This window comes from Anabrus simplex, chromosome 7 (assembly GCF_040414725.1).
Source record: "Anabrus simplex isolate iqAnaSimp1 chromosome 7, ASM4041472v1, whole genome shotgun sequence".
Taxonomy (NCBI): Eukaryota; Metazoa; Arthropoda; class Insecta; order Orthoptera; family Tettigoniidae; genus Anabrus; species Anabrus simplex.
In genome coordinates, this window is record NC_090271.1 from 240,225,975 (window position 1) to 240,241,409 (window position 15,435).

A 15,435-nucleotide genomic window follows, 5' to 3' on the forward strand; every position below is an offset into this window, starting at 1 on the left:
TGTCCAAGTATTTTTGATACATACTATATAGAGAGGTATAAAAGTACTATCTCGATTTCTCCCTGTCAGAATGAATGTTGTGTATGGGCTTGGACTGCTTTTCAAATTCGCCATTCACTAGAAACTCGATCATTTATCTAGTTTAATTCAAACTTCAAATCTAATCACCCTAACAGTGACTGTCCTCTTCAAAAGGTGCGATGTGGCAGTAATTAACAACTCCTTGTTATCACAGACCGGAGCGCATGTCCCAGGCTAATATTTCTAGCATTGTCGAGCGCCACAGCTGTAAATCATCAGAGAAGCGCTCTCGACAGAATGTCGATACACTTCCCGACCTACCATCTCGCTGGGAATGTGGGAAATTGGACGACCGTCAGCAGCAGCAGCATAGCTGTTACACCACAGAACAGACCGTTCATTTTAAATGTGTGCCTAGATGAGTGTTAATTCGCATTAAATTAAAAACATTGCTCAAAAGAAATAAGTTTCTTCACTTCATTATTTAATAATAATAATGTCATTTGCTTTATGTCCCACTAACTACTCTTTTACGGTTTTCAGGGACGCCGACGTGCCGTATTTTAGTCCCGCAGGAGTTCTTTTACGTGCCAGTAAATCTACCCACACGAGGCTGTCGCATTTGAGCAACTTCAAATACCACCGGACTGAGCCAGGATCGAACCTGCCAAGTTGGGGGTCAGAAGGCCAGCGCCTTAACCGTCTGAGCCACTCATCCCGGCCACTTCATTATTTGTTCATAATTCTGTTATACTGTCACATCCCGGAATGAAAAAGGGAACAATGTCTTTGTGTTTCAAACAATAAACGAATTAATTCGAAACATTCCTTAGAATGTTCAGTGTATGACTTTGTTAAAAAGTGTCGCAAATCAAAAGACGACTTGCCCTGACTTCTTATAGAAACAGTTTAGTACGGTGCATCGCTTCCCCTGGTGTGAATTCCAGTCACACAATGCCATTTCATATTCCTCACAAGACTCCACAAATTTATTTGCGGCAGGTTTCTCAACTCCTTCACAAGGGCTTATTCAAGGAGCTTGCAACGTCTGAGAATGTTGCGCTCGTTGCCCGATGCGTTGTATCAGATGATCCAGACTTGATCGAATGGACTTAAGTCTAGAATTAACCTGCATAAAAGGCGCATTGTCTATAAATTATCTCAGTTGTGAAACTACGGTTATTATCAATACACCACCAAGCAGTTACGTACTCCTGTAGCCTATAAAAATGACGGAAGACATTGGTATCATGAGGCTTAGAACTTCCATGCATAAAAAGCACATTATCTCTAATTTCTCTAATTTGCGGAATTATATTAGGCACTAAAATCTCATCAATATACCACCGAGCAGTTAAGAAGTCATTCCGAACGGTAACGGGATCGAGCTTTATGTTTGGACGGAATTGCTCTCCACATTTTCTTCAAACACGAACCCGAATGTCTAAACAATATAAACAGAATTATGACTCATCAATAAAAGGCACACGGTGCCAGTGTTTAAGCTGCCAGTCAATATGGTATCCTGCGACCTACAATCTCATCCGACGATGACTTCCTTCCAACACAGGAGTCTTAGCAGGTCATCGAGGCCCACTAACTCCATAAGTCTGCTTTAGATCCGCCTGGTCTGCTCGTGGAGTCAATTGGCTGTTTGGGGCAAAGCTTGCAGCCGCACAAGACCTGTTTTAGGGTGCTTGACAGCACTTCCTATCTCCTGGAAACGATTGTAAATATGCCATATAGTGCCCTGGGCAACGGATCTCCTGGCCATTTGCCTCTCAGAATACGCTTCCTGAAGCTATGTAACGTCACGAATGGCCTCCTTTGACAAGCGCTCCTTCCCTCCCTCCCTCTCACGACCCTCACGTTCTGCCTTAACTCATAAACAAAGCCATGAAGCGTCCAGTTGGTACCGAAACACCGCCAAGAAGCCAATGACAGTGGCACCATCTTTCTTGCAAACGAGGAATGTTGTTTTACAATCATTTTGATCTCCCAACTCAGTCTTACCACCCAAATGGCCTGTCGCTGCAATACCTGTGAAAAAAATTCTAAGAATGAGTCACTTTAATAAAATAGCGTACAATTCACAACGAACGAGTGCATTTGACTGTCTTATTCATTGGCTGATTTTAGTATTTCGTTGTAAACTATGTTTTCTTGTGAAATACCGTTCAGTTTCGGGAAACTGACCCTGGTATGGAGTAGTTATAATTTTAATTTCGACATCCCTTTCAGTGAAACTTCTAACTGCCACATATAAGTGACCATGGCTGGTGTAAATACCCTTTTTGACTTAACTTTGATCATGTGCTTTGTTAATGGTAACTGCAAAAGCTAGACATAACAGGAACTGCCTCCTTTTAAATTTGAAAGGTGGGTTACTGTCAACAGACACCAAACCAATCCTAAGTAGATCAATTACTTGATTCTTGGAAGCATCTGTAATGACCATTAATTTTAAAATATTGCCATATATCGCTTACTAGAACCAACATGGAGCCACAACTTACATTCTGGCGATGACTTGATTTCACAGACCAATCTATCGGACTAAGGAAAATCTGCATAGACAACAACTTTCACGGAGACCTCTATTGGGCTGGCATAAAACGATCAGTGGAGACGACTTTCATAGGACCATCTACTGGCAAATACAGTTAACTGCAATGACCTAACCATCGCATTATTCGAATAAATGACTACTTTACGGAAATAAAGCCCTGAATCCCATAAATAATATTTTCTAGTATTCCTGATAAGGAGATCTTTCTTTTGACGAATAATACATAGGCGTAATTATTGCGGTTTTCTCACAAAACTGTGTTACGTTCGAATGATATATATGCAGTGAGTCAAAGTGAAACGCATGCACCACTGTAACTAGTATGCGTTTATGAATAGAAATGTGGGCAATAATCTATATACGCATTTTATGTGTGGAACAATAAAGGTACGTCTTGAATTATTAAGTCACCACAGGCTAGTTAGCGTATTCCTTAACTTAGCGTGATATAACAGATTCTTTGTCTATATGTTACTGGGGCACGTCAAAGTGAATCTCATACAGTCCTACATGGACGGATAAGAGGGCAGTAAAAATTCTGCATGTCTGTGTTTCGACACCACATTCAGTTTGTTGTGGAGAGTTGTGAAGTACAGACAAGTTCCGGTGCTATTATGGTGCATCAAAGAGGACAAACTTCGAAAGAAGAAATAACTGATGATTTTTCACCATAAGAGAGCAAAATCACTTCTAGAAATCGGTAAACGTGTAAACAGGAAACATGCAACTGTACAGTGCGTTATAAATAAATATAAAAGTTCACACAGTATTGAAAATAAAGACAAAGTAAGTTGGAGAAAAATTTTCTATATCAGGGAGGAACGTTGGATAGTACTTTTTTTTCTAGTTGCTTTACGTCGCACCGACACAGACAGGTCTTATGGCGACGATGGGACAGGGAAGGGCTAGGAGTGGGAAGGAAGTGGCCGTGGCTTTAATTAAGGTACAGCCCCAGCATTTGCCTGGTGTGAAAATGGGAAAACCACTGAAAACCATCTTCAGGGCTGCCGACAGTGGGGTTCGAACCTACTATCTCCCGAATACTTGATACTGGCCGCACTTAAGCGACTGCAGCTATCGAGCTCGGTTCGTTGGATAGTAAGACAAGTGAAGAAACATCCAGCGATTAGTGCACCTAAACTGGTATGATGGCTGAAGAACATAGCAACCAGAGAGCACATCTAGAAACTATTCGACTTTTCCTGAGGAAAAGTAACAGGCATGAACGAATAGCTAGGAAAAAGACATGTGTTAGCAAGATTAATAGGAAGAAAAGTTTGAGCTTCGTTAAGGAGATTACTAAAAAAAGATTTTGACTTCTGAAGTATGGACGTGGCTGCTGTATAACTGCCCAAAGGTATTCGAGACACCTCCACAGTCAGTAGCAGTAGCGAAAATAAAATACCAGATTTCGAACAAAGATTATCTGAAAATGGCTCTATGTGAATAATGGAATAAAACATCCATCTTATTGCGAAAAGTTGGTACAATCTATGCCTAACTGTTTAAGAGCTGTGAAAAGTGCTAAAGGTTATCCAATAAAGTATTGACTCTTAAAAATACTGTGCTATTGGAGATCGATCTGGAACTACTTGAAGGAGTATGAGTTTTACATTGACCTGTTTCATGCATGTTTATGAATAATGTATTAATTTTCTTTGTAAGTACAGTATAAGAAACAGTGGTTGATTTACTTTGTATGTATTTTGTGTGTAATGTGTATTTGTTAAATCAGAAGCAAGACTAAAATAAAGTAGTGGTTATATTTTTTGTTGACTCCAAATAAACAAGCTTTCCTCTAGTGTATGAGTTCCATTTAGACTCACTCTATATGTAGATGATGAGAAGGTTGAGCAGGGAACGGATGTATTTACTTACTAACAGAACGTATGTATCCTTGACGGGTATAAAAGCTGTGAACCTACCAAGAACTGATGCTCGGCCAGTAGGTGCTCTGGAACGCGTGCTTTAACAGGTAAAAACGTAAAACTCTGGAGAACTTGAAAAGTTACAAGGCAAATGCGCGTGTCTCGTTCCGTACAAGCTGAGTTGTGGACATGTTGGGGCTTGTTTTGTAATGGGACAAACAATTTACCGATTATTTCGGTTTTTAATTGATAAACGTCCAGAAATTCAGTAAATACCAATATATTAATGGCTTCCATTTAGAAAAAATGGTAGCCTACGCATTACGAAGGAAAAAGGAAATGTTTTTCCCTTTGCGAAAAGCTAATGATCATGAATACGGCTTTAGTGCCGGGAGAACCCAGGACGCGTTCGGATCACCAGGTGCAGGTCTTTTGATCTGACACCCATAGGCGACGTGCGCGTCGTCATGAGGATCAAATGATGATGAAGACAACATATATGCTACACCCAACCCCCGGGCCAGGGAAATTAACCGACAATAGTTAAAATTACCGACCCTGCCTGGAATCGAACTCGGAATCCCTGTGACCAAAGGCCAGCACGCTAACCATTTAGCCATGGACACAACGGTAACAACTAATGCAATGTTACTGACGGTACACTTTCAACACACACTATTCATACAAATCCACAGCCGCAGCATCTTTGGCGACGAAGGCCTACAGTACCGACTAATGTGACGTCACTTTCCTTTCACATTTTGTCACTTGACGTTACACAAATTTTCGAATAGCTCTCAGCCATGAGACATATTCATGTCAAAATTAATTATTGGAAAGTGCAATAGGCTTGTGTTTGAACTGAATGTCTGAGGTGTATACACCCAAATTTCAGTTGAATTTGTCCAGTAGTGAGTGAGAAATGACGAGATACCATCTCATTTGTAACTATTACGTTTACAAATAAATAGTAGATCGAATATGAGGTGAATAGAGTAGTAATGGCTTATCCGCCAACTACATCACTTTTGTTTTTACCTGCTTATAAGCTGGTGAAAATCCCATTCAAATGCATGGTCTCCTCAGTTTCATGGCATAAGGGAACGTTGTCTAGGACTTTCAGAATAGCAATGATGTAAGCGTCAACTCAGCACACATCTGCATCTATGTTTGAACATAGTGTATGCAAATTGCCATTTCGATCTTCAAAGCTGGTTGTAATAAATCTTGGTAATATTATTAATGCATTAATCAGTTACGGAAATTGAATCTTGTAAGGACATACTCCTTACCATAATATTATTGAACTGTTCTCCAGATGGCTGCTTACGAAATAGTTTCCTATTTGTACTCCCGTAGGTTTTGTGTAAGTTCAATTCCTTCGCTCTAGCATTTGCTTGTTTAGAGTTAGGTCTTATTATGTCTGCAAGACCTCGCAATTGCTGAGGAATTTTTGATGACTGTACAACAGTTTTGCTAACAGTAGGGGGGAATGTGATAGTTGGAGGTAGAGGCTGTCCGGGTGAAATAGGAAAGAAATGGACCTGGGCACCCTTTGGAGAAGAAATAACGGCAGTTTAATTAGAAGAGAGAACAGACAGCCCTTGACCTCCTGGGGGAAGAACTAAGGATGCTTTGGCATTTGGAGACAGAGAATGCGTGGATGAAGAAATAAGTATAGAGGCTTTAGAACCAGGAGACACGGTCTGGCCCGATCCAGCTATAGATGCTTGGGAACCGGTCTGCAGGGCCGGATTGCGGCTGTGGAATGTGGTAGTAGTGTTTGGAGACACAGGAGATGAAGCTGTTGTTTTCATAATCTTTAACCTACACCAGTTTTCTTTGAACAAACCTAATGACTACTATGATAAAAGTTTTCTATTCCAGGAGGAGTGGATATTTCCTCTTCAACCCATCTCTGTATTATCAACCTGCAAAGTGACTGTCTCTTTATTATTATTATTATTATTATTATTATTATTATTATTATTATTATTATTATTATTATTATTATTATTATTATTATTATGATTATCAGCCTATAAAGGACTTGTGCTTTCCCTGTCTAATGGATTTTGCCTCACAATCATTTTTTCCTAATGTCATTAGAGGTGAAGTCGCTTTTAGTACGACGTTACTATAGTGTAATAATATCGTGATGACTGACGAAAGTAATAAATCACTTCAGAAGCGGCCTAAGAGCTCTAGGAAACGTCCCTTAAACGAAACAAAATGTAGACAAAATTTGAGAAATACCGGTAAATGGTACGTCAGTGTGAAGACAATGGTAAAACCAAAAGCTCTTGATCCTTCTTGCCATTGTTGTTGCTTCCAAAGACTCGGTAAGGATATTACTGATGTGATACTTAATGGATTCTGAGAAATTGGATATTATGAAGTGGCAAATAATTTTTTAACAATCTAATAAAAAGTATCCATGTCAAAAGAACACTTGTGAAGAACAGACCTTCGCGGTGAGTGTGAAAAAAAAAAAATTAAAACCTACAACCTGTTTTCCAGTCATTGACCGGGTCAGGGATGTAATGAATGAAGCAGATATAGGCTGTTAGTACGATGGGGTCGCCACTCCCAAAGTGATTTATTAATGAATTATAGATGCTATGAAATGAGAATTGAGTGCGTTGCTGGAATGAAAGATGACAGGGAAAACCGCAGTACCCGGAGAAAAACCTCTCCCGCCTCCGCTTTGTCCACCACAAATCTGACATGGAGTGACCGGGATTTGAACCACGGTATCCAGCGGTGAAAGGCCGACGCGCTGCCGTCTGAGGCACGGAGGCTCCTCGCGGTGAGTGTGATGTATAAAAATAATATTCATGCCCAAAGTGAAAGAAGATAGTGTACTGTCTACGATAAATTTCAAGTATCAGGTGTCTTGGACACTGACAAACGCAGATAACACACATTAACCAGGAAAGTATTTGAAACTGTACGGGCGGAAGTAATTCAGCAAACCAACACCATCCCTGCTCTTTCACATGCTGGAATATTGATGCTCTAAACATTTAAGGGAACCGCTACAATACATTCCACAGCACTATTTAATTTTGTAAGTAAATAATAGTCCGCCTCTGTGGTGTAGTGGTTAGCGTGATTAGCTGCCACCCCCGGAGGCCCGGGTTCGATTCCCGGCTCTGCCACGAAATTTGAAAAGTGGTACGAGGGCTGGAACGGGGTCCACTCAGCCTCGGGAGGTCAACTGAGTAGAGGTGGGTTCGATTCCCACCTCAGCCATCCTGGAAGTGGTTTTCCGTGGTTTCCCACTTCTCCTCCAGGCGAATGCCGGGATGGTACCTAACTTCAGGCCACGGCCGCTTCCTTCCCTCTTCCTTGCCTATCCCTTCCAATCTTCCCATCCCTCCACAAGGCCCCTGTTCAGCTTAGCAGGTGAGGCAGCCTGGGCGAGGTACTGGTCATACTCCCCAGTTGTATCCCCCGAACAAGAGTCTGAAGCTCCAGGACACTGCCCTTGAGGCGGTAGAAGTGGGATCCCTCGCTGAGTCCGAGGGAAAAACCGAACCTGGAGGGTAAACAGATGATGATGAAGTAAATAATAATTTGTTCTAGTTGTCAGTAGTATATTTTTTAAACTTTTATTTGACTTATTTAGCAATAGTAATCAGAACTGTATGGACAAATCTGCCATTTACGACACTTTTTGTGGCTAGAAATTTGTTTCATAGCGTCTATTTTTGAAATATTTAAATAATAATGCCATGCTTTCTCTTTCTCTCGTACAATGGTGAATAAGCCGTACGTGAGAAATGTAGGACTCATGTATGCATCTCTAAACAGGAAATTGGCGGATTGGTCATTGCTCTTCTAAAGGCCTCATATTTCCAGGAATATTAATTCAGTCTAAAGAGTTTCTATAACACAACTTATAAAAACATGAATTTGTAATATAGTATATTGTATACATGTTTTACTCTTTGTTTTACAATTTTGCATTACGTTGTACCAAAACAGATAGGTCTTATGGCGACGATGGGACAGGAAAGGCCTAGGAGTGTGAAGGAAGCAGCCGTGGCCTAAATTAAGGTACAGCCCCAATATTTACCTGGTGTGAAAATGGAAAAGCACGGAAAACTATATACAGGGCTGCTGACAGTGAGGTTCAAACCCACTATCTCCGGGATGGAAGCTCAAAACTCCGCGCCCCTAACAGCACAGCCAATACATGTCTTACCATGTGAGTATATATGAGTATATTATAAGGGGCATATTCAGTATTCACGGGATATTTTTCAGAAAATTTCAAGCGAAAATTCTAACAAGTAAACCCAGTTGCAATCAAGCCATCATGTCCATAAGCTATATCTATAAAATTAAAAGTTTGTTTGTTTGTTTGTTTGTTTGTTTGTTTGTTACACGCCTCCAGTGATGGGTACCAGCATTCGCACCAAGGCTGATGGGGCACTCAGACGGGTCGTAGTGGTAGTTATATCGTCATGTTTTAAATAAAAAGAATGGTCATAACATACGAGATAAGGGTAGAAGGCCTTATGAGTTTGATATCAAAGCTCTTATGGAATAGACTAGACACACGAAAAGCAAGCATGAAACTTTGAAAAATATATGTATCATCTCTGTCTTCTTCTACTTTATCTGTTTACCCTCCAGGGTCGGCTTTTCCCTCGGACTCAGCGAGGCATCCCACCTCTGCCGCCTCAAGGGCTGTATCCTGGAGCGTGAGACATTGGGTCGGGGGGATACAACTAGGGAGGATGAACAGTACCTCGACCAGGCGGCCTCACCTGCTATACTGTACAGGGGCATTGGTGGGGGATGGGAAGTTTGGAAGGGATAGACAAGGAAGAGGAAAGGAAGCGGCCTTGGCCTTAAGTTAGGTACCATCCCGGCATTTGCTTGGAGGAGAAGTGGGAAACCACGGAAAACTACTTCCAGGATGGTTGAGATGGGAATCGAACCCATCTCTACTCAGTTGACCTCCCAAGGCTGATTGGACCCCATTCCAGTCCTCGTACCACTTTTCAAATTTCTTGGCAGAGCCCGTAATCGAACCCGGGCCTCCGGGGGTGGCAGCTAATCACACTAACCACTACACCACAGAGGCGGACACAAATTGAATTAAGAGACAAAAATATAAGGAGAGTTAAGAGTTTTAAGTATTTGGGAGAAACATTGCAAACGAATGCCATTAAGTACCGGTCGAAATATGAAAATGGCATTTCAACTGACAAGGAACTCCTACAACAAAAATGTTGTCTAATGGGTCCAAATTGAGGCATCTTGACACCGTCAGTAACCTGACTGCCCGTAAGCAGCGAAAATATTGGACATGATTGGAAAAGGTGGACTTGAAGATATCCGAAAGAGAGAAAGAAAACTGCTTAGAAAAATTCTGGGCCCAAATGTAAAAAAATGGGAAGACGAGACTCAAACCTAAGAAAGAATTGTATCAAAGAATAGAAGTAGTGGTTTAACTAATGGAATGGATTACTGTTCTATGGACACTTGTTGATGATGGACAGTAACAGACTAACGAAGAGAATCTTTGATTTGTTCAGGAAGAAGAAAACCGAGTTGAAATGATTTCGAAATGTGAGGTTGGACTTGACGAAGACGGACATAAATCAATTTAGACATCTCGTCAACTATTTTCGTGGTTTCCAGGTGACTGGGAAAACACTAGTGAGAAAAGGGACGCCCTATAAAGAAGAGCAGAAGACGTAAGTAGGAGATACGATGAAGAGACACTAGCAGAGAGTGCAGGCAGAGAAGGCTAAAAATTACTGTAAAGATTGTCAAGCATGGTCCATAGATGGCCGAAACGTTTTTTTTTTTTTTTGCTAGGGGCTTTACGTCGCCCCGACACAGAAGTGTCTTATGGCGACTATGGGATAGGAAAGGCCTAGGAGTTGGAAGGAAGCGGCCGTGGCCTTAATTAAGGTACAGCCCCAGCATTTGCCTGGTGTGAAAATGGGAAACCACGGAAAACCATCTTCAGGGCTGCCGATAGTGGGATTCGAACCTACTATCTCCCGGATGCAAGCTCACAGCCGCGCGCCTTAACGCGTACGGCCAACTCGCCCGGTAAACGAAAATTTAAATAATAATAATAATAATAATAATAATAATAATAATAATAATAATAATAATAATAATAATAATAATAATAGTACCGGAAGGTACACCTCAACGCCGTGCATTCAAAATAAGCACCTTAATGAACTCCTCTATCGAACAGAAGTGTAAACTACTACAACAGGAACTTAGAACTTTAATCAGAAGATGTCACCACTGAAAAATTAAGTAATTGTTTTGTTGTGAAGTTTCCTAAAATGAGTGAATTTCTCCTTGTTTTGTTTGCCATTCATCAAGAAGTTTGGACATTCTTTCACAGATGACACTACCAAAAAAAAAACTATGATCATGCACCCTGGTGCAAGGTGTAAGAACTTTTAATTTAAAGAAGTTTCATATTCCTAGGGTTTCCATAACTGATCTATGTTTATTTATTTTTGGGTTGGCAATACTTCCTTCTTCTTTCCACCAGTTTTGAATCCGGGCAATGAAAAATTTCTGTAATTAATTTTCAACCTATCACAGGCTTCTCGTTCGATTTTGAGTGTTACTTTTGAACTCAACCAATAAAATTTAACGGGGTGTGTCCTGTTTAATCTTGGATGCTCTCGAACCTTCCCTGAAGGTTTATAAACTGCGGATTTTCAAGTTTCTTGGCCAATTGATCGTCATCTATCTGAGTGTATGTGTTTAAGCAGGAGGCGGGCGGCCTCTTTCGTCGGCAGCTAGAACATCTACAAGGTAATGGCCACATAATTCCATCTTTCTTGCTGTAGCCGCAAAATTATTCCGAGGGGAAGGTCCGAATCCTCAACTATGTAATGTACTTTTCTAAAATGTAACCTTTATTTCGACTAATGTAAAAACATAAAATCTTTAATTGTAAATCGGTGATAGAGAGGGAATCACCCTCTCGATCTCCCCTTCATCTTGGTTTGAGGTGACTTCGTTTTGTAACGGTTTTCCTTCTGTAATGTGTTAAAGTAATTTCCATGCGAGCCACCTCAGTACTTTGGGAATAGCCCCTGTTTCATCGGCTGAGAGCCTTGTGGGATTTTATAGTTCATTAGCTGGAGTGCAGGGTGCGCCTCCATTCAGTTTGTGTTTCGGGCCGTTTACTTAATCCGTTCTTTTCCGCAAAGGCGCTATAGGTACCCCTGTTTCAATTTGTAAGTTGGGCCATGGAAAGCCAGAGAGTGTAAGATTTTTGCTGTTGCCTCGAGTAGGCTGGAAGAAACGGAGATCCCGTTAGCTCTTTTCAAGTTTTGTAATTGTGAAGGGTGCCTCTGGAAGGCTTGACAATTGTAATTGAGGGAGCAAGTGCTCTTGATTTGGGGGATTTCTGCCCTTGACTTAATGGTTCTCAATTTTTAAAGTAAATTGTGTAAACTGGATCCGGTATCTCTGGAATTGAAGCCCAGAATCTGTAAATATCAATAATCTTGGATTTTCCCAGTCTTGTCTAATGATTGCCATTTGTACCTGTAACGTTGTTATGAAAAAGATTGTTAAGTTTGTTTTCGGAAAAGAAATATAACCTTTTAAAATTTTAACTCACTTTTTGATATTGTAGGTAGACCCATTCAATCCAGCACCTTCTTTAACCCCTTTCTGCTCCACGGGTATCCCCGTAATAATAATAGTAATAATAATAATAATAATAATATCGTGTGGCTATTTCGAGCCGAATGCAGCCCTTGTAAGGCAGACCCTCCGATGAGGGTGGGCGGCATCTGCCATGTGTAGGTAACTGCGTGTTATTGTGGTGGAGGGTAGTGTTATGTGTGATGTGTGAGTTGCAGGGATGTTGGGGACAGCAAAAACACCCAGCCCCCGGATCATTGGAATTAACCAATGAAGGTTAAAATCCCCGACCCGGCCGGGAATAGAATCCGGGGCCCTCTGAACCGAAGGCAGTACGCTGACCATTCAGCCAACGAGTCGGACATAATAATAATAATAATAATAATAATAATAATAATAATAATATGGTGTCCGATTCTCTGTGTCAAATATAGCATCCTGGTCTTCAGTTCAGAGGGTACCGCTTTCGATTCCCAGCCGGGTGCATCATTTCAATTGCGTATAGTAAATCTCTGTAGCTCGGGTGCTGACGGTTTGTGATCACGTCCTCATCTACATACAACACATTACACTAGAAATCTCTACAGAAACACTCAATAGTGGGTACATACCTACACGAAGGGTTGATGTTAGTGTGGGAATCTGGACTTAATCTACATTTATGCCCACCCCAGACAATTGAGAAAACACCAGGAAAGGAAATATGACACCTGCCAGCATATTCGAGACACTATTCATGTGGCACCATTTAGACTGCTCTCGTGACAATTTAGATGTTACGTTTTACTATACCAGACGGAGTTGGAAACGGAACAGTGTTGGGCGATCTATAGTTTAATTACATGTCTCGGATAAACATCAAATGTGTCATCAGAGATTTTTGACATGTCCACCTCGTACGTCATAAAATGTCGAATGGGCTTTTTCCTTCGCCTTTCAAAAATCCGGCTATCTCTTCAGGGGATAGGCGACGATGGGATAGAAAATGCCTAGCAATGGAAAGGAAGCGACCGTGGCCTTAATTAAGGTACAAACCCAGGCAGCATTTGCCTTGTGTGAAAATAGGAAACCACGGAAAACCATCTTCAGACCTGCCGAGAGTGGGGTTCGAACCCACCACCTCCCGAATACAAGCTCAAAGCTGCACGCCCAGTGTACAGCTGACCAGCACGCCCACGAAAATCAATTAGCGCTTCTGGTAATTGCTCGCCTGCGGTCATTTGGCGTCCGCCTATCATAGAATAGAAGATTGTAACTAAATTAAAGGATTAAGCCGATACAGCCTCCGGTGTGAACTAATATCTGGCATTATTCTGCCCTATTACTACGACGCTAATGGATTCGTCCCCGATATGAATTCTATTATTTCAATATAGAAGTTCGAGAATTGAGCAGAAAATTTTTAATATAGCTAGAATTATTGCGACTACAATCGTTCAGTATAAATTAAGCAATCCTTTGGGGAGTTGCTACCCTAAAAGTCGATCATTTTACATTTTCTACGTTTCATTCCTCTAAGAAATTTAGAATTGTTCGATTAAAGTAGCGCATCGTTTATTTATTAATCTGTCAGCGAAGATGAAAAGCAGCTTGATGGGTATTCCTCTGAAGACAAACAAAACACATACGGAAGCGCTGCGACGTAGCAGAAAAAACTGTTGTAAGGTAGTAAAGTGTGTATCCATATTATTCCATGCAAGTAAAATATTTCGTACTATTTCTTAATTTACCGCAGATTTTACACTTTATTTGAGTAAAATGAATTAATACATTCCATTTGGGACAAATATTACAGTGACATTTCGTGGATACCTTTCGTCTACATAACCGGGATCCGATAATTCTAAAATTAAAGATATATGTCAAAGAACGACAGGGGCCACCGAAGAGCGTTAAAATGAGAAAGACTCCCTGCCCCTCGGATGCTCTAATAGCGTCGGGGTCTGAAAATAATAATAATAATAATAATAATAATAATAATAATAATAATAATAATAATAATAATAATAATAATAATAATAATAATAATAATTTCTTACGCCCAACTAACTATTTTTACGGTTTTTGGATACACCGGGGTACTACAATTTTGTCCATCAGGAGTTCCTTTACATGTCAGTAAATTTACCGACACGAGGCTGACGTATTTGAGCACCCTCAAATACCACCGGACTGAGCCAGGGTCGAACCTGCCAAGTTGGGGACAGAAGGCCAGCGCGCCAAGAGTCTAGCCCGACAAAAGGGCAAGAGTTGACCAAGGAAGATCGTATAATACACTGACTGACAGAGCAAATGCAACACCAAGGAGTAGTGGTTCGAAAGGAATGAAAGTTGGGGAAAAAACAGAGACGGCACGGACGAATAATTGATGTTTACTTCAAACCGATATGCAGGTTACACAATGCTCACGGCATCGACTCAGTAGGATGTAGGACCACCGCGAGCGGCGATGCACGCAGAAATACGTCGAGGTACAGAGTCAATAAGGGTGCGGATGGTGTCCTGAGGGATGGTTCTCCATTCTCTGTCAACCATTTGCCACAGTTGGTCGTCCGTACGAGGCTGGGGCAGAGTTTGTAAACGGCGTCCAATGAGATCCCACACGTGTTCGATTGGTGAGAGATCCGGAGAGTACGCTGGCCACGGAAGCATCTGTACACCTCGTAGAGTCTGTTGGGAGATGCGAGCAGTGTGTGGGCGGGCATTATCCTGCTGAAACAGAGCATTGGGCAGCCCCTGAAGGTACGGGATTGCCACCGGCCGCAGCACATGCTGCACGTAGCGGTGGGCATTTAACGTGCCTTGAATACGCACTAGAGGTGACGTGGAATCATACGCAATAGCGCCCCAAACCATGATGCCGCGTTGTCTAGCGGTAGGGCGCTCCACAGTTACTGCCGGATTTGACCTTTCTCCACGCCGACGCCACACCGCCACACTCGTCTGCGGTGACTATCACTGACAGAACAGAAGCGTGACTCATCGGAGAACACGACGTTCCGCCATTCCCTCATCCAAGTCGCTCTAGCCCGGCACCATGCCAGGCGTGCACGTCTATGCTGTGGAGTCAATGGTAGTCTTCTGAGCGGACGCCGGGAGTGCAGGCCTCCTTCAACCAATCGACGGGAAATTGTTCTGGTCGATATTGGAACAGTCAGGGTGTCTTGCACATGCTGAAGAATGGCGGTTGACGTGGCGTGCGGGGCTGCCACCGCTTGGCGGCGGATGCGCCGATCCTCGTGTGCTGACGTCACTCGGGCTGCGCCTGGACCCCTCGCACGTGCCACATGTCCCTGCGCCAACCATGTTCGCCACAGGCGCTGC

The 15,435-nt window shown here is 42.0% G+C and overlaps 1 protein-coding gene across 1 annotated transcript in view; it reads right to left on the reverse strand.

Moving 5' to 3' along the window:
* The window catches only part of LOC136877793 (octopamine receptor beta-3R-like), a 142,023-nt gene that overhangs the window by 65,842 nt on the left and 60,746 nt on the right, over positions 1–15,435 (reverse strand). Inside the window, exon 2 of the mRNA XM_067152000.2 lies at positions 1,938–2,061. Coding sequence (XP_067008101.2) covers positions 1,938–2,061 — 124 coding nt within the window. The remainder of the gene's footprint in view (positions 1–1,937; positions 2,062–15,435) is intronic.